At 46.4% G+C, this 20,546-nt stretch overlaps 1 protein-coding gene across 1 annotated transcript in view; it reads right to left on the reverse strand.

Moving 5' to 3' along the window:
* Positions 1 to 611: 611 nt before the first annotated feature.
* LOC147115831 (IQ domain-containing protein J-like) overlaps positions 612 to 20,546 on the reverse strand; it is a 314,840-nt gene continuing 294,905 nt past the window's right edge. Inside the window, exon 4 of the mRNA XM_085989452.1 lies at positions 612 to 1,032. Coding sequence (XP_085845578.1) covers positions 774 to 1,032 — 259 coding nt within the window. The 3' untranslated portion in view covers positions 612 to 773. The remainder of the gene's footprint in view (positions 1,033 to 20,546) is intronic.

Below are 20,546 nucleotides of genomic sequence, written 5' to 3' on the forward strand. Positions count from 1 at the left end.
AACAGCTCCTACCTTTTCCATTTTTACTTGCATGATAGAGAAATATTAATGGACACATTTCACATTTCTTTTAATTATCTCTGCTATCCTAACTCACTTTCTAGTTTAGCTCTGCTGACCAGTTTCTTAACATCCTTTACTGGATTTTAGATTCATCTCAGTCCATTAAGCTGCCTGTGCCTTTATCTCTTTTTTGCATTTAATCCCCCAACTAGATCAATTTTTATGTTCATCAGTCTTTTCCCATTGAAAGCAATGGAAATTTTTTTGAAAATCAGTCAATTTCTATAATGCCAGTTTTACGCCTGTGCGGCAAGTTGAAAATCTATCTAATTAAGTTTAGATATAATTAGAAATATGTACAATTGCATCCTTTTTAATTTACATGCAGATTCCTTATGCAATTCCAGAAAGACTGATCTCTAATCACATTTTGTACCAGTAGAATTATATTTCTCACAGGAAGACACGGTTTTGATTCTGCTTTGCCTTTGATATCAACATCAAGCTATACTTTACAACGCTTAGCAGGTTCTTATGACAGTGAATGACATTTGCTGAATTGAATTCATAATCATTTTCAACATTGAACTGTAGAACTGAAAAAATTCTGAAAATTTCTGGGGGTTAATAAATTACCAACATTCGTTTCCAAACAGCCTTTAGTGGTTTGCATCCTACAGACGTTACAGGTAGCAAAACAGCATGAGCTTTGGTCATACAGAAAAGAATAAATCAAGCAAATCTAAAAAGGTAACTCATAAAACAGGTAATTACTGCAATAACCTGAACACCTTCTGTTCAGTTTTCTGGTTCCCAGCTATTTGCCAACCATTTCCAGCAGGTGGCAGAGTAAAAGAAAGGAAAGGCTTGTTACTTACAGGAGTGCTGCCATCAGAAAGCGTATTCATGCTAATAGAGGTGCTCATCTTTCCCGATGAGAGAGAGGGTGGTGATGGACTCCGCTTCTCCATGCAGCTATGCCGGAGAGGCTCGTGGCGCTGCAAGTACTCACGCCATGCTCGCTGAATACTGTATTTATAAAATAGAAGTAAGAATGTCACCGCAGGAACTGGATCGAAAGCCATTATAAAGAGAGATTAGGAGGGGTGCCCAGAAGCTTAGTCAAAGAAATGGTTTTTAAGGAGGGTCTTAAAGGAGGAGTGAGGAGACATAGTGTGGGTCAAAGCAGGAGGGGACAATTTGTTTAAAAATTCCTACGCAAACTAAAACAAAGCATTATTTCTCATTAGATCCACAGTAATAGAAAAGGAACTCTGATGCCAGTCACAGCATTATAAATCCCCCACCCCCCTTGGACCTGTGCGATGCACTGAATCACAGACACAAGGTTGCGCATGAATCACTCCATTTACAGATGCAACCTAAAGCCATTTCCCTGCGTCCATTGCATGCACATTATTGCTGCTGCCCTGAAAATGAATTTCCCATCATTTTTCTTGTTTATGGCCTCCCCTCCTGCTTTGGCCCACTCTGTGCCTCTTTGCTCCTCCGGCAAGACCTTTAAAATCTGCAGCAAGCTCCTTTTCTGCCTCTCAGATTCTGCCCTTCACAAATTGCAACTGCTGCCTATTACCTACATCCATCGAGTCCTGTTTCCCTCTGACCCCATACTTACCCATCTTCACTGGCTCCATATCCTTTTCCTCTTCTACAAATCTCTCCGTCGCTCATCCCTTTCTACCTCTGCAACCATATTCAGTCCTATGCTCCTGTGTGTATCTACTATTCTGGCCTCCTTTGCTTCTCATCTATACTTTGAGCTGCAGAGCCGTCAACCAGTTTGGTCACACACTCGCTCCTTAAGGCCTTTTAGCTGGATTTCTCGCTTCTCTCCTTCAAAAAACTTCTCAAAACCTACCACTGGTACCTTCTTTCGGCCACTATCCATTAGGTTATTTAACTGTAAATACTCATCACCTCTAGGCATAGCAGATATTACACAGCATCTTTTAGTTGCAAACATTGTAATATCACGAGGTTCATTGAAATCAATGGTTAACACTGCAATGGTGAAATCTACTTATTGTGTTATGCCAAACCTTGTTGCTCATGGTGCATTTTTCTATGGTAAATGGGTAGGGCCAGGAGGTTCCAAACTGAAACAGGTGAGACCATTTAAAAGACACTTTAATGATGCAGTCACAACACTTTCCACGTCATTTCTTGGACCTAATGTTGGGCGGATGCCTGTTTTGAAAGATGCCCATAAAAACTGGGCAGTAGGTTACACCTGGAGATTGGAGGAGCTTTAAAACAGGACAAATCCAATCCAGCCAATTACCGCCCCATCAGTCTACTCTCGATCATCAGCAAAGTGATGGAAGGTGCCATCAACAGTGCTATCAAGCGACACCTACTCACCAATAACCTGCTCACTGATGCCCAGTTTGGTTCCGCCAAGACCACTTGGCTCCCGACCTCATTACAGCCTTGGTCCAAACATGGACAAAAGAGCTGAATTCCAGAGGTGAGGTGAGAGTGACTGCCCTTGACATCAAGGCAGCATTTAACTGAGTGTGGCATCAAGGAGCCCTAGTAAAACTGAAGTCAATGGGAATCGGGGAGGGGGGAGGGGAATCCCACCTCCTGGAGTCATACCTAGCACAAAGGAAGATGGTTGTGGTGGTTGAAGATCAATCATCACAGCCCCAGGACATCACTGCAGACTTTCTCAGGGCAGTGTCCTAGGCCCAACCATCTTCAGCTGCTTCATCAATGACCTTCACTCCATCATAAGGTCAGAAGTGGGGATGTTCGCTGATGACTGCACAGTGTTCATAGAAACATAGAAGATCGGAGCAGGAGTAGGCCATTCAGCCCCTCGAGCCTGCTCCGCCATTCATTGGGATCATGCCTGATCATCCAAATTCAGTACCCTGTCCCTACTTTCTCCCCATATCCCTTGATCCCCTTAACCTTAAGAAATATATCTAACTCCTTCTTGAATATATTTAATGAATTGGCCTCAACTGTCTTCTGTGGTAGAGAATTCCACAGGTTCACCACTCTCTGGGTGAAGAAATTCCTCCTCATCTCAGTCCTAAATGGCTTACCCCTTATCTTTAGACTGTGACCCCTGGTTCTGGGCTCCCTCGCCATCGGGAACATCCTTCCTGCATCTAGTCTGTCTAGTCCTGTTAGAATTTTATAAGTTTCAATGAGATCCCCTCTTACTCTTTTAAACTCTAGCGAATATAAGCCTAATCGACCCAATCTCTCTTCATACGTCATTCCTGCCATCCCAGGTATCTGTCTGGTGAATCTTCGCTGCACTCCCTCCATGGCAAGAACATCCTTCCTCAGATAAGGCGAACAAAACTGCACACAATACTCAAGGTGTGGTCTCACCAAGGCCCTGTACAACTGCAGCAAGACATCCTTGCCCCTGTATTCGAAACATCTCGCTATGAAGGTCAGCATACCATTTGCCTTCTTAACCGCCTGCTGCACCTGCATGCTTACCTTCAGCGACTGGTGCACAAGGACACCCAGGTCTCGTTGCACTTCCCCTTTTCCCAATCTATTGCCGTTCAGATAATAATTTGCCTTCCTGTTTTTGCCACCAAAGTGCATAACCTCGCATTTATCCACATTATACTGCATCTGCTATGCATCTGCCCAATCGCCCAACCTGTCCAAATCGTACTGGAGTTTCTCTGCATCCTCCTCACAGCACACACGCCCACCCAGCTTTGTGTCCTCTGCAAACTTGGAGATATTACATCTAGGAAAAAGACCCATTTATTCCAACTCTTTGCTTCCTGTCTGCCAACCAGTTTTCTATCCAAGTCAGTACCTTACCCCCAATCCCATGTGCTTTAACTTTGCACGCTAGTCTCTTATGCGGGACCTTATCGAAAGCCTTCTGAAAGTCCAAATATACCACATCCACTGGTTCTCCTTAATCTATTCTACCAGTTACATCCTCAAAAAATGCCAGTAGATTAGTCAAGCATGATTGACCTTTTGTAAATCCATGTTGACTTTATCCGATCCTGTCACTGTTTTCCAAGTGCTCTGCTATTACATCTTTTATAATGGACTCTAGCATTTTCCCCACTACCGATGTCAGGCTTACCGGTCTAAATTCCCTGTTTTTTCTCTACCACCTTTTTTAAATAGTGGGGTTACATTAGCTACCCTCCAATCCATGGGAGCTGTTCCAGAGTCTATAGAATTTTGGAAGTTGACCAGCAATGCATCTACTATTTCCAGGGCCACTTCCTTAAGTACCCTAGGATGTAGATTATCAGGCCCTGGGGATTTATCGGCCTTCAATCCCGTCAATTTCCCTAACACCATTTCCCTACAAATACTGATTTCATTCAGTTCCTCCCTCTCATTAGACCCTATGTTCCCTGACATCTCTGGGAGTTTATTTGTGTCCTCCTTTGTGAAGACAGAACCAAAGTATGCATTTAATTGGTCTAGATCATTAATATATATTGTGAATAACTGGGGTCCTAGCACCGATCCCTGCGGTACCCTACTAGTCACTGCCTTCCACTCGGAAAAGACCCATTTATTCCAACTCTTTGCTTCCTGTCTGCCAACCAGTTTTCTTCCAAGTCAGTACCTTACCCCCAATCCCATGTGCTTTAACTTTGCACGCTAGTCTCTTATGTGGGACCTTATCGAAAGCCTTCTGAAAGTCCAAATACACCACAACCACTGGTTCTCCCTTATCTATTCTACCAGTTACATCCTCAAAACATTCCAGTAGATTAGTCAAGCATGATTTACCTTTTGTAAATCCATGTTGACTTTGTCCGATCCTGTCACTGTTTTCCAAGTGCTCTGCTGTTACATCTTTTATAATGGACTCGAGCATTTCCCCCACTACCGATGTCAGGTTTACCGGTCTATAATTCCCTGTTTTTTCTCCACCACCTTTTTTAAATAGTGGGGTTACATTAGCTACCCTCCAATCCATGGGAACTGTTCCAGAGTCTATCGAATTTTGGAAGATGACCAGCAATGCATCTACTATTTCTAGGGCCACTTCCTTAAGTACCCTAGGATGTAGATTGTCAGGCCCTGGGAATTAATCGGCCTTCAATTCCGTCAATTTCCCTAACACCATTTCCCTACAAATAATGATTTCATTCAGTTCCTCCCTCTCATTAGACCCTATGTTCACCGACATCTCTGGGAGTTTATTTGTGTCCTCCTTTGTGAAGACAGAACCAAAATATGTATTTAATTGGTCTGCCATGTCTTTGTTCCCCATTATAAATTCCCCTGATTCTGACTGCAAGGGACCTACACTTCACTTTACCAATGTTTTTCTCTTCACATATCTATAGAAGCTTTTACAGTCAGTTTTTATGTTCTCTGAAAGCTTACTCTCATACTCTATTTTCCCCCTCTTAATTAATCCCTTTGTCCTCCTTTGCTGAATCCTAAACTGCTCCCAATCCTCAGGTTTGCTGCTTTTTCTGGCCAATTTATATGTCTTCTCCTTGGATCTTATGCTATCCCTAATTTCCCTTGTTAGCCAATGTTGAGTCACCTTTTTTGTTTTATTTTTATGCCAAACAGGGATGAACAAATTCTGTAGTTCATCCATGCGATCTTTAAATGTTTGCCATTGCCTATTCACCATCAACCCTTTAAGTAACATTCCCCAATCCATCCTAGCCAACTCATGCCTCATACCATCATAGTTTCCTTTATTTAAATTCAGTACCCTAGTCTCTGAATCAACTACTTCTCTCTCCATCTTAATGAAGAATTCTATAATATTATGATCGCTCCTCCCCAAGGGGCCTCGCACAACAAGAGTGCTAATTAATCCTTTCTCATTACATAATACCCAGTCTAAGATGGACTGATCTCTAGTTGGCTCCTCGACATATTGGTCCAGGAAAGCATCCGGTAAACACTCTAGGAATTCCTCTTCCACGGTATTGTTACTAATTTGGTTAGACCAATCTATATGTAGATTAAAGTCACCCATGATAACTGCTGTTCCCTTATTGCACGCATCTCTAATTTCCCATTTAATGCCATCCCCAACCTCAGCATTACTGTTTGGGGGTCTGTATACAACTCCCACTAACATTTTCTGCCCCTTGTTATTTCTCAGCTCTACCCATACAGATTCCACATCATCAGAGCTAATATCCTTCCTTACTATTGTGTTAATCGCCTCTTTAACCAGCAATTCTACCCCACCGCTTTTTCCTTTTTGCCTGTCCTTCCTGAATATTGAATACCCCTGGATGTTGAATTCCCAGCCTTGGTCACCCTGGAGCCATGTCTCCATAATCCCAATTATATCATATCCATTTACATCTATTTGCGCAGCTAATTCATCCACCTTATTACGAATACTCCTCGCATTAAGACACAAAGCCTTCAGGCTTGTTTTTTTAACACTCTTAGACCTTTTAGAATTATTGTTTACTGCAGCCATGTTTGATTTACACCCTTGATTTCTCTGACTTCCACTTTTGCTTTTCTCCTTCGTGTCTTTTGCTTCTATCTTTGCTTCCCTTTCCTCTATCTCCCTGCACAGGTTCCCAACCCCCTGCCATTTTAGTTTAACCCCCCCCCCCCCGCCGCAACAGCACTAGCAAACACTCCCCCTAGGACATCGGTCCTGGTCCTGCCCAGGTACAAACCATCCAATTTGTACTGGTCCCACCTCCCCCAGAACCGGTTCCAATGTCCCAGGAATTTTGAATCCCTCCCCCTTGCACCATTCTTCTAGCCACGTATTCATCTGTGTTCAGTGCCATTCACAACTCCTCAGATAATGAAGCAGTCCATGCCCGCATGCAACAAGACCTGGACGACGTTCAAGCTTGGGTTGATAAGTGGCAGGGAACATTTGTGTCACACAAGTGCCAGGCAATAAATATCTTTAACAAGCGAGAGTCTAACCATCGCCCCTTGACATTCAACGGCATTACCATCACCGAATCCCCCATCATCAACATCTTGGGGGTCATCATTGACCAGAAACTTAACTGGACCAGCCACATAAATACTGTGGCAACAAGAGTAGGTCAGAGGCTAGGTATTCTGCGGTGAGTGTCTCATCTCCTGACTCCCCAAAGCCTTTCCACCATCTACAAGGCACAAGTAAAGAGTGTGATGGAATACTCTCCACTTGCCTGGATGAGTGCAGCTCCAACAACATTCAGGAAGCTTGACACCATCCAGGACAATGCAGCCCATTTGATTGGCACCCCATCCACCGCCTTAAATATTCACTCCCTCCACTACCAGCGTACCGTGGCTGCAGTGTGTACCATCTACAAGATGCACTGCAGCAACTCGCCAAGGCTTCTTTGGCAGCACCTCCCAAACCCATGACCTCTTCCACCTAGAAGGACAAGGGCAGCAGGCGCATGGGAACACCACCACCTCCAAGTTCCCCTCCAAGTCACACACCATCCTGACTTAGAAGTATATCGCTGATCCTTCATTGTCGCTGGGTCAAAATCCTGGAACTCGCTCCCTAACAGCACTGTGGAAGTACCTTCACCACACAGACTGCAGTGGTTCAAGAAGGCGGCTCACCACCACCTTCTCAAGGGCAACTAGGGATGGGCAATAAAAGCTGGCCTTGCCAGCGACGCTCACATCCCATAAACAAATAAAATTTTTTAATTAAAATAAATGGGCCACCGATTTTAAAACTGTTTGTTGTAGTATGGCTGCACTGTGTTAATTTGGCGGCGGTGGGAAACTGTCAGGGGTGCAAAATTCCCATGGGTGCCAGTAAGGACTACTGTCTCAGGTTCCACACACACTCAAAATATGGGCAGATATTTAAAATGGCCAAACTGCCAGAAAAATAGCAGGATTCAGCAGGATGAAGTCAGATACACAGAAGACTTACAGAGGGGGCAAATGAAGAACTAGAAAATTAGTCCCAATGTGTTCAACTTATTCTAATTCCTTTTCACTGATGTTTTAACATTATATAATCCTTGCCTTCCCTTTATCCTCCACATCCCTGCTCTCAACTCCACTCAGGATGCTGCAATAATTGTCTTTTTAATTCGTTTGTGTATTATTAGAAATAATGAACACTGATTACAGCTTTCTGTAAACACCTCCTGTTAAACAGTTCCCAGGTGCAGAGTTTAATTTATTGACCAAAGCAATACGTTATTAGCATTCAGATAATGTACTGCAATCTGTGAATAGTTAGATGGTCTTGTTGTCAAGCACCTTAGTTTATTTGGAATATAGCACCATTTAATTCTGTTCAGTTGCAGGTGGTCAAACAGTCTAATGGGCTAGCTTTAATGAATGAGTTTACTCAGATTAGGAAATAGCATACACCAAGGCATAAATTGATCAAATAATAAATGGGGAATATTGGGAAACACTACTGCTGATGAATCCATAATCTATGGCCATCTTATTCTTCTTAATGTATGTGTGATTTAAATGGGTATGGTTTATATTGAGTATTTCACCAGAATTACCCTAATTGTGTTTAAAGTCAAGGATTTATTCCCTCCAATTATTTTTTCCTTACTCCTCTTCTCCAGTCTTGTACTGGAGTACAGTTCCAAAGGTGATGATGAGCATCTCTCTATGTGTTCAAGCTATTTTGTGGCATTTTTACATGGGATACTCCAGGTCCAGGTAATTAAGAAACTATATCTGAGATTTTGCCTTGGTGAGTATCACTAAGTTTGACATATCTGCAGATGTTGTGTCCATTAAGCTGTACAGTTTGGTTTGTAGAATATCACTATCATGGTAAGTAAAACTGCTAATTTAGACTTCCCACAAGTGGGAGATACAGGTGTTTGGAGACCCCAGGGTTAGTTAACTTTTTGGTGGTTTAGACACCATGTACAGCATATAAATAATGGAAATGAATTGAAAAGTCAAATCAAATTCAAAGCCTTTCTCACAATGATTGCGTTAGTCATATTTTCAACTTCGAGTATCCATAATAACCTATATTTGCATTTCCCTGAATGGTTTAGAGGTATTCAGTCCAATCAGGTTAACCAAACCAGCTTCATATTCATTGCATACGATAGCAATGGAAATTTAACAGCTGTAATTTCTCCAATTGTCCCCTGCAGCACCACAGGAATTTTGCGATTGGGCACGAGCACACTCCATCCTGGTAGCGGATTCCCACTGGAAGGCCACCATCCATAATGAATAACCCCAAACCAGGGAAACGAGTCTGGATCAGGGCAAATTCGGAAGGGTGAGTGGAAGTTCCGCCATACCAGAACGTTACCCTGAAGGGGAGAATCCAACCGAAGCTTCAATGCTTAGTGGTCAACTGTATATTAAGGCACATACCAGTGGGTGGCAGCATCTTATCACACTTAAATATTAGGGCAAAAAAGATAAATTGGTAGAACAATTAATACATACTTTCCATATTTTTTGTGACTGAAATGTTATGTGAAATCATGACCACTATTGTAATAGAAAATTAATAATCTTTGCCCCTACACACAATAAATACTAATGTAAAGCTTTTCATAATGTTGCTAATCTGTGACCAGACAGGTCACTATACCACGCTTGCACTATGGCTTAAACAGCCAAGTCATTTCAACCATGCCAGCTTGCTCTCACGAGAACAAGGAAAATGAATTCTTAAAATCATTAGCATTAACATTGGTAAGTGACCTGGCAACTACATGCAAATGTTTTTGTCCAAGTGCATGAGAGACTCGTATAAATGGCACACTCAGATAGGTCCAGGAAGTTGAGGGAAGAAGTATTGGTAAATTCGTGGCATTCATTACCATCCTGAGATGTTTGTGGTATGAAGCGAAGTGATACATGTTGCGGACAGAGTAGGGAGGAGTAAAAGCAGGATGGGCCAAAAGCTACAGAGATGTAGTGGCAACCATGGTGCTTGAGGAGTGCATGGAAAGACTTTTCTGAGGTAACAATAGGCACCTGACAGACTTCCTACAGCATGCTCCAGCAATCCTAGTTCAGCAGCTTAGCTCTGCATTTAAGCTCCTCCAATTGCTCAGTGTATAAATGCACATTTTGGTATGGTACAGAACCACAGAGAGCAGGAAAGTCCCAGGCTCCACCGTCCCCGCACCCCCACCCCCACCTCCACCAGTCTTTACTAAATTAGGTCATCTCAGCTACGGTAACAGGAGGGGTGCAAGATTTGATTTCAGATGCAAAATTTATTGGTTCGCAGAATGTGTCTTGCCAGCGTAGAATATACAGGTGAGGGTCAGAAAATCTGGCAAGGACTCTTTTGCTGGGTGCCTAATCTTCCAGCTGATATTTTAGACTAGCTAAAATCACAGGGTTAAGTACAATTTTTTTTCCAGATACTTATGTATTGAGTTCTTCAATAAAATAATGGAGAGGGTTGATGAAAATAGTGCAGTTGATGTTGTGTATATGGACTTTCAGAAGGCGTTTGATAAAGTGCCATAAAATTGAAGCCCATGGGATTAAAGGGACGGTGGCAGTGTGGATATGAAATTGGCTAAGAGACAAAAAGCAGAGAGTAGTGGTGAACGTTGTTTTTCAGACTGGAGGGATGTATTCAGTGGTGACCCCAGGGATTGCTATTAAGACCACTGTTCTTTTTGATGTATATTAATGACCTGGACTTGGGCATAGAGGGGATAATTTCAAAGTTTGCAGATGACACAAAACTTGGAAGTGTAGTAAACCATAAGGAGGATTGTAGCTGACTTCATGGCCCTGATTTTCTCTGAGCCGTCGGGCGGGTTTTCAAGCGGGCAGGGGCCAAAAATCGCAGAAATAGGGGGTTGCGACCCCCCCGCCCGATTCCCCGCCCTGCCCGACTTTCACCCCCGTGTTTCAGCGCGACCCGAATCAGTCCCACCCGCCACAGGCGGGAATGGTCGGCGGGAGCCTAATGATCAATTATTGGTATGTTTAATCCTATTTTCAAGGGCCCTTGCAATTTTATGCCTTTCCCCACGTAAAACACGCCTGGTGGGAACACTGCTGATGAAACCTGGCGTGAACAGAGTTGGCTTGCTTGCTTTCAGCTGCAGGTCAATCAGGACTGAAGAGATTTAATCAGACAGCATTTGCAGGCTGCAGGACCTTGTTGCTGAAGGCTTGGGGCAACTTGTTGAAGGCTTAGGAACAGCTGTGGAAGGTTGGAGCCTCACACACTTCTCCAGTGTGAGCTCCTGGGAAGCCCCTCTCACCACCCTAACTCAGCGCCTCCTCAACAGAGGCATCTGCCAGAAGCATGGGAGGCCTTTTGTTCCTTCCCTTCCTGGCATTAGAGGATCTCCAACAGCAGAGGAGGCTGGAGCAACTCTAGCAACAGCATCACCAGCAACAACAGCAGCACCAGCAGGAGCGACAGGCTGCGGCTCAGCGACCTGGGGCAGCACAGGCCAGAAGGGGCCAGCACATGGAAGGCCGTTGGCGCAGGAGATACCCCCCAAACAGGGTCTACAGACACAGGGTCTGCTACCTCAACATGACTGAGCAGCAGTGCCAGAGGCGGCTCCGATTTACGCGAGAGGTAGTGACTGACATCTGCGCAATGCTGCAGCAAGACCTGGAGCCCAGAGCACCAGGCGCACACTACTTACCAGTGGCCATCAAAGTCACCACCGCACTCAACTTTTATGCCTCAGGCTCCTTCCAGGGATCAGCAGCAGACATCAGCGGCATCTCCCAGGCGGCCGCACGCACTTGCATCACGCAGGTAACCGATGCCCTCTTTGCTCTCGCGCACAATCACATCCATTTCACCAGGGATCGCGCAAGTGTGAGGGCGCGAGCGCTTGGGTTAGCTCAGCTGGCAGACTTTCCAAGGGTGCAGGGCGTTATTGACTGCACACATGTGGCCCTTAGGGCACCCCACTGCAATCCAGGAGTTTTTGTCAACCGCAAGTCCTTCCACTCCCTTAACGTTCAGCTGGTGTGTGACCACAAGAGGGTGATTTTGCATGTTTGTGCCAGGTACCCTGGCAGCTGCCATGACTCCTTCATACTGCGCCAGTCTACTGTGCCTCCGCTATTCAGTCCGCCAAGCGAACTTCAAGGATGGCTACTTGGAGACAAGGGATATCCCCTGTGCTCTTGGCTAATGACGCTGTTGAGGAGACCAGTCAGCGAAGCTGAGGAGCGCTACAACTTCAGCCACATTACCACCAGATGCATTATCGAGCAAGCCATCGGATTGCTGAAGTTGCGCTTCAGATGCCTCGATAGATCAGGTGGAGCCCTACAGTACTCATCAGCCAGGGTCTCCAAAATCGTCATGGTATGCTGTGTGCTTCACAACATGGCACAGTGTCGTGGCTTGCTGATTCCGCAGGACCAAGAGGCTCCTCACAGAGCTGCCTCAGATGAGGATGATGCTGAGGAGGAGGAGGAGGAGGAGGACGGAAACGAGCATCCTGAAGAGGCCCGCCAACCAGCGGCACCAGTGCGCGAGAACATTGCTGGGCGGAATGCAAGGAACGCACTCATCTGGGCAGATTTGTGTAGCCTGGTACGTCAAACACTGCAGCCTCACTGCTTCTTAACTGACCATGGACAGTGGCCCATGCCTACACATTCCTACCTATTTGACCAGCTTGCTGACATCTGCAAGTTATCCTAGGCCACTATGTGATATCCCCATTCGCCAAATGACAGACGCCATAACTGCAGCAGCTGCCACCAGATTTTTTTATGTACAGGAAAATGATGGCATTAAAACTATTTACAAGACTTTTCACCTAAGTTTCTACCCTTGTGATTAGTGGTGCTTTATTTTTCTCTTACGCATGCTCCTACGTAGTGCTACCCCTGTGGCTTCAGCAGATGTGGAGGCCCCTTGCTCACTTTCCTGCTGCGCCTGTCTCGACACCTTTGGCGGGCGTCCTCTGGGGTGGTGAGCCTGTGAGGGCTCGCCAGCAGTCTGCTGCTCCTGCGGTTGTGCAGGGCTTGAGACGCCTATCTCACTGGGGTGTGGACTCTGGCGGGCCTCTGACCGAGGGCTCTGAAGTGGCATGGAAGTGTGAGCGCGTGGAGCGGAGCCCCCACTTCCTTGAGGTATGCCAACAACTTCCCTCTCATGGGTCAGCTCCCCCTCAGCGCCTGCAAGTGGCTGGAGAGCACCTTGCTGCACATCAGGGGGGCCATGGGGACCTGTCTCTGTACTGGAAGTCCTGCTCAGAGGGACTTCCATGAAGGTTTGGTTTCGGTGCTCAATAGATGCCCATCGCTCCTCAAGAGATGCCATTCTATTCAGAGCACTCACCATGTTTTCGACACCCTGGCGACTAAGCTCCTCCATGGCCGCAGCCCTCCTCTCCTCGGCTGCAGCCCTCCTCTCCTCTGCTGCAGCCCTCCTCTCTTCGGCTGCAGCCAGCATTGCCACGGAGGTAGCCATCCTTTCCGTGGTGATGCTTTGATGCACCAATGACTCCAATAAGGCTTTGCTCATGCTCACCATGGACTCCTCCATTCGCTCCACACTTGCAGCGACCCTGGAGACAAAACCTCCCAGAGACTCCTGCATCTGTGCATGGAGATCAATCACCTCCTCTCTTGCGGATGGACCCAGAGGCATAGGGTCGACATGCAGCTGAGCTGAGCTTGCAGAGCCCTGCGCCTTCCGACGAGGACTCTCCACTGCTGTCCCTGTCTCTACAATCTGCTGATGCTCACTTGTGAGCTGTGATACACCAGGTGACAACTCTACTCTATGTCCCGAAGGTCCCACCGAGGTGTGAGTGTCTGCGCTGGTGCTGGGTGCGCTTACTTCTGCTGACGCTGCGCCCTCAGAGGCTGGAGCTTCCTCTGAGGAGTCTGGCTGCAAATCCTCTTCCTCCTCGGCAGTGGCGATGGGGGCACCGGATGGTCCTGTGGAGGAGTAAAGGAAAGAGTTAGAGATGTGATGGCAAGGCTACTTGCACATTGGATTTGGCATATGCTCATAAGTCCAAATGATGTGGCTTCAGAATCATATCAGCAACTCATGCTATGTCAATGAGAGAGATGGGGAACTATTCTGTCACCAGCTTGCGGGCTTGCTCCTGTCTCTCCTGCCCCAGCATCCACAGGCACGTCAGCCCGAGCAATCTCGATTGCTGCTTCCTCCCAGCGGCTCAGGTGGGCGACTGAGGGTGGTCCTCCTCCAGTCCTCGCTCGCTCTCGTCTATTGTGAGCTCTCTTTTCCTGCAATGAGAGTGACAAGTGGAGTTTGAGTGAGAGTGCAGGAGTGAGTGTAGAGATTGCATAGCATAGATGCTTAGAAGGAGACAAAGATGTTGTGAGGCTGCAAGACCAAGGGCCCTCCCTGTGTGTTGTCAGTTGTGTTCCAAGCATCAGAGTGAGAGGCAGTGTGAGCCTGGATGGTGGAATAGTTATGTGAATGTGAGCATAGAGAGATACGGAATGGGTAAGGGTGCATGGATGTGACTGTGAAGTGGGATGTGGAGGAAGAGATTGCTGAAGCTGAGTGCTGTTGGGGAAAGGCAATGGGGATCAGGTTGAGGGTGATGGAAACTTCGTACTTACGTTCCCTGTGCAGTGAAGGTCGTGGAAGCGCTTCCTGCACTGCATCCAGGTGCGACGGGTGACTCCCAGTGAGTTTACCTCTGCAGCCACCTCCATCCAGGCAGCCCTGGACTCTTTGGGAGGCCTCTTCCTCCCTGAGCGAGGGTAGAGGACCTCCCGGTGGGTCCTTACCCCATCCACCAAGGTCTGCAGTGACGTCTCGTTGAATTTGGCGGCAGCTCGGCCTCTGCCGCTGGCAGCAGCTGGTGCCACCTCCTCTGCCATTGTGCAAGAGTGGTTGAGAAGCCGGCAGAGGTGGAGAAGCTTGCTGGACACTTTAAAAGCACCACGAATGATGGCATCATACTGTGGGGTTTTCTGACTGGAAATGGACAATTAGCAAGGCTGCCCACACACTGGAACTTAATTGGCCACTTGTGTAAGAATTTGCAATAATTTTACAGTTCTGAAGATTAATTATTTTTGATTAAAGAATCCCTGGGTGATGTGCCTTTAAATTTCCAGGGTAAAAATGGCCGTCGGACCGCATGGCCGAAGACAAAAAAAAAGGACTTGGAAAGGGCAGCTTGTGCCTGTGAAAAGAGGACAATGGAGCAGTCAAAACTGCCAATCAAAGGGGAGTTTCCCCCCCCCCTCCCTGCAGAGACAATCGATGTGCTTACAGAAACTGCTACTTTGTGTACACAAGGGAGTAACCACTTGAGACTGCAGTTTCAGTTGACAACAGAACAATGACTTTCTGTTTACAATACCTTCAAGGCTATTTACTCAAGCAATCAAGGAAATAGCTTTATTCGATGGCCCATCACAGACAATGAAGACACATTCAAAACACTGCAGCTTTATTTGATAGCCATCACAGACAATGGACACATTTAAACTGCAACTTTATTCAAACCCACCCTAGACAATGGGGCAGTTTGGATCCCTTTTGTTTTAGCCCAGAAACATCCGGAGCTGGGCGGGCCCCAAAAGGGGGTATAAAAGATAGCTTCCCAGAAGCTCTCTCTCTCTGGCCTTGCCTCCGTGTGCCTCTACAGCGTGGGAGTCTGCCTGTGGAAGCGAAACACCAGCAGTTTACTTTTAAAACACTGGGGTGTTTTTCACTTCGGGGCAGTGAAGATCTAAGTTCGCAGGGCACAGAGCTGGCATTACAGTGGTGAGCATATATATTTCTGGCTTTGCACAAGGCAACTTAGGATAGGCATAGGGGTGGGAGTAAAGTGGGAATTTTGTTAGAATTGTGTATTTTAGTCGATTTCCCTCATTGTGTCCGTTTTTCCTCCCCTATTTAAGTAGGACAGTGTTGCACCTAGCAGAGAAGTGCTATAGTGAACACTGGATTCGGTATTTAAAACTGTATTAAAAGGGAGTAGCTGTTTCAAAGTACTATATTTAAAACTGTATTAAAAGGAGTAGCTGTTTTAAAGTACTGTATTTAAAACTGTATTAAAAGGAGTGTTGCATCAAGCTGAGTGCTGTGGTGAATGCTGTTAGCTGTTTTAAAGTAACTGTATTAAAGTGCAGTGTTTTTAAGTAAAAGCCACTAAGCTGAGGTGCTGCAGTGAGTAAAGGGTCTACTGGATTTAAAGTGAAAGCAGTGTTGCACTGAGCAGGGAACCCTCTAGTGGACACTGAGTGTACTGCGTGTATTAATCAAAGGAGAATTGCACTGAGTAGGGAGCCCTCTAGTGGACACTAAGTGTACTGCATTTAAGCAGAAGTGTTATTTTAAGTTGTTTCTTTCTTTTGTTTTCAATAAATACTGCTCTATTTTGCACCCAAACCAGGAGTCACATTGTTTTCTGTCCACATCGCCACCGAATAAGTCCGGGGGTCAGAACTCAGGAATAGGGAAGCACTTCAAAACCGCAAGGGGGTCCCTGGAGCAGCTCAGAGGCTTCTGACTGGCCAGAGACAAATAACCCCAGCCCCGCTAGCGTATACTAATTCCTTACACTTGAGGGAAAATTGCGTGCAGCTGGCTGACCCATTTTTTTTCAGGTCAGAACCCCATATTCAGGGAACCCGAAAATTTCCCACACAATCCAGAAAATCGGGCCCCATGAGTACACAGACACATGGCAGATGAAATTTAATACAGAGAAATGTGAAATGATGCATTTTGGAAGGAAAAATTAAGAGGTGACATAAATTAAATGGTACAATTTTAAAGAGGGTGTAGGAACAGCGAGACCTGGGGGTTCACATACACAAATCTTTTAAGGTGGCACGACAAGTTGATAAGGCTGTTAAAAAAGCATATAGGATTCTTGGCTTTATAAATAGTGGCATAGAGTACAAAAGCAAGGAAGTTATGGTAAACCTTTCTAATCACTGGTTAGGCCTCAGCTAAGGTATTGTATCCAATTCTGGGCACCCAACTTTAGGAAGGACGTCAATGCTTTGTAGAGGATGCAAAGGAGGTTAACCAGAATGGTACCGAGACTAGAGAAGTTCTCCTTAGAACAGAAAAGGTTAAGGGGAGATTTAATAGAGGTGTTCAAAATTATGAGGGGTTTTGATAGAGTAGATAAGGAAAAATTGTTTCCCCTGGCAGGTGGGTCAGTGACCAGAGGACAGATTTAAACTAATTGGCAAAAAGTCCAGGGGAAATGAGGATAATTTTTTTTTTTTTACACAGCATGTTGTTGCGATCTGGGTTACATTACCTGAAAGGGTGGTGGAAGCAGATTCAATAGTAACTTTCAAAAGGGAATTGGTTATATACTTCAAAAGAAGAAATTTGTAGTGCTATGGGAAAAGAGCAGGGCAGTGGGACTAAGAGCCGGCACAGACACGATGGGCTGAATGGCATTATTCAGTGCTGTATGATTCAATGAGTCTATGTATCAAAAAGTTTGCTATCAACCTCAAATCTCAAATTGTAGAATCAATTCAAAGACTGAGTTCAAAGTTCAAAGACACAGGCATCAGTATATAACCAGGTCACTTCCTTACAAAAATGGCGACCACGGCAGGACCCTCGGCAACAGTGTGCGATGTGGCAGACAGTGGTTTGTGTCTGGAAAGAGCAGCAGTTATTGGGTTTCTTTTTATCCCACTAGTTTGTTTGTGGTTGGGTTCCTGCAGGCTTTGGGAGGTTACCCGCAGGCTTGGGGAAGCCAGGGCAGAGAGTTGGGATAGGGAAAGGGAGGTTGAAGAATACCAGGCCAAGGTAGAGTGCCTGGTAGTTCAGTTTAGTGAGGGCAAAAGCCACACGAGGCACGAGTCAGAATACCTGAACTGCCTAGTTGCAGAGGCAAAGAACAATGAGATGAGGGTGCGGGAGGAGAACGCTCGCCTCATACAAGAATTAAAATAGCAGGAGGAGAAGGTTAGAGAAGTAAAGGCAGCATATAAGCTGGCCTGCGAGCAAGGTTTTGAGGAAGCAAATCATGGCCCCTGTAGGGCAGAGATAGAAAGCCTGAAGATGGCATTAAAAAGAGCAAAGGGGATGATTTGTCTGATCAGCCCGAAGGCAGTTCAGCCGGATTTTACTGGCAGCCCAAGTAAAACCATCCCACAGGCAACACCCAAGGAAAGTTTGGTCAGGGAATCAGAGGTCCCATGACCGCCACCCACAGCTCCGAGAAACAGGAGGGGTATCGAGACGCCCCAACCCAAGGGAAAAGTCCATGAGGTTAAACCTGGGAGCCAGAGTAAGAAAGAGTGGCACCAGGAGGGGAACCGTCCCTCCCAGGCTAGGTTAAATTGCTATGGGTGTGGGAAAGACGGTCACTGGAGAAAAGACTGTAAGAATCCCTGGGTGGATAGCAAGGAAAAGAATCCCACAGCCCCAGTCCAAAGGGTAGAGACAGGAATTTCCCCCGCCTCAGTCGAGTCACTACTGGAGGCAGTGCGGTCTCTTCTGACCAACCAGGGAAAAATAGCAGCTACCACTGGTGCTGCAGTTCCCCCGGCCCCCTCTGCCGCCCCACTATGACTGGAGCCCACACAGCCTGTCTACCTGTGTGACCTCCGGTATGACGGATGGAAGAGACCGCTTGTACAGATGGAGGTGGAGAGGGTTAAAGGGACCTATCTACTGGATACAGGAGCATCATGTACCGTGATCCACGCGGATAGTCCTACCACCTCACCTCTGTCTAGTGGGGTTCCATACGCCTTATTGGGGTTCACTGGTAAGGAACAGGCGGGAGTATTCTCCAAGCCACTCTCAATCCGCCTGGGCACGATCAGGACCAAATGGACGTGTATCCTGGCAAGGTGGGAGGCAGAGGGAGGAAAGGGGATCCTAGGAGCCGACTTCCTGGTGGGCCACGGGATCCTCGTGGATCTCCGCAATCATTGCCTGTGGGGAGCCAACACGGGTGGAGAGGGAGGTGTAGTAATCATCCCTAGCAAGGAAGGGAAGGGGACCCTGTGCACTGTGAAGCCTAAAGAAGGTTACAACCTCGGGCTCATGGTCGAGGGTGTCCCGGGGGAATGCCAGGTAGTCGTGCAGGCTAATCTAGCTGCGTTTGCCACGCATAAACACGACTGCGGGAGGGTCACAGGGTTTGAGGTTAGAGTGGATGGGGACCCCATGGCATAATTTCCCCAAGGAGGCAGAACCCGACATGGAGGCAGCCATGTCCTCTTTCGTGCAGCAGGGAGTGTTGAGGCCCATAGCCACCCATGTTAACTCTCCGCTTTGGCCGGTCAGAAAACCGGACAATACGTGGAGAGCCACGGTGGACTATCGGGTGCTTAACAATAATATCCCAGCCTGTGCACCCACGGTGGCAGCAGTTGCCGACCTGATAGGAAGTATTCCAGCATCCGCAACCACTTTCACGGTGCTGGATATTTCTAATGGGTTTTGGTCCATCCCTTTAAGGAGGGAGGATCAGTACAAGTTTGCTTTTACCTTTAAGGGGCAACATAAGAACATAAGAACATAAGAAATAGGAGCAGGAGTACGCCAATCGGCCCCTCGAGCCTGCTCCGCCATTCAATAAGATCATGGCTGATCTGATCCTAACCGCCAATCTACTATCACAGAACCATCTCCTGAATCTAACAGAATTAGACACACGAAATAGGAGCAGGATCAGGCTACACGGCCCCTGGGCCCGCTCCGCTACCCACAGGGCCATGTCTGATCCGAACCTAGACTCATGTCCAAATTCCTGCCCGCTCCCCGTAACCCTTAATTCCCTTTACTTCTAGGAAACTGTCTATTTCTGTTTTAAATTTATGTAATGATGTAGCTTCTACAGCTTTTTGGGGCAGCATATTCCATGGACCTACCACCCTCTGAGTGAAGTAGTTCCTCCTCATCTCAGTTTTGAAAGAGCAGCCCCTTATTCTAAGACTATGCCCCCTAGTTCTAGTTTCACCCATCATCGGGAACATCCTCCCCGCATCCACCCGATCCAACCTCTTCACAATCTTATATGTTTCAATAAGATCGCCTCTCATTCTTCTGATCTCCAATGAGTAGAGTCCCAATCTACTCAACCTCTCCTCATATGTCCATCCCCTCATCCCCGGGATTAACCGAGTGAACCTTCTTTGTACTGACTCGAGAGCAAGTATGTCTTTTCTTAAGTATGGACACCAAAACTGTATGCAGTATTCCAGGTGCGGTCTCACCAATACCTTGTACAACTGAAGCAATACCTCCCTATTTTTATATTCTATCCCCCTAGCAATGAAAGCCAACATTCCATTGGCCTTCTTAATCACTTGCTGCACCTGCATACTAACCTTTTGAGTTTCGTGCACCAGGACCCCCAGATCCCTTTGTACTTCAGTACTTTCCAGTTTCTTGCCATTAAGATAATAACTTGCTCTACGATTTTTCCTGCCAAAGTGCATAACCTCACACTTTCCAGTATTGTATTCCATCTGCCAAATCTCTGCCCACTTACTTAGCCTGTCTATGTCCCCTTGAAGGTTTTTTATGTCCTCCTCACTCACTACTTTCCCTCCCATCTTAGTATCATCTGCAAACTTTGATATGTTACACTCGGTCCCCTCCTCCAAATCGTTAATATAGATTGTAAAGAGTTGGGGACCCAGCACTGACCCCTGCG

Source organism: Somniosus microcephalus, chromosome 6 (assembly GCF_052327205.1).
Source record: "Somniosus microcephalus isolate GS21.2 chromosome 6, FLI_Smic_1.0, whole genome shotgun sequence".
Lineage (NCBI taxonomy): Eukaryota > Metazoa > Chordata > Chondrichthyes > Squaliformes > Somniosidae > Somniosus > Somniosus microcephalus.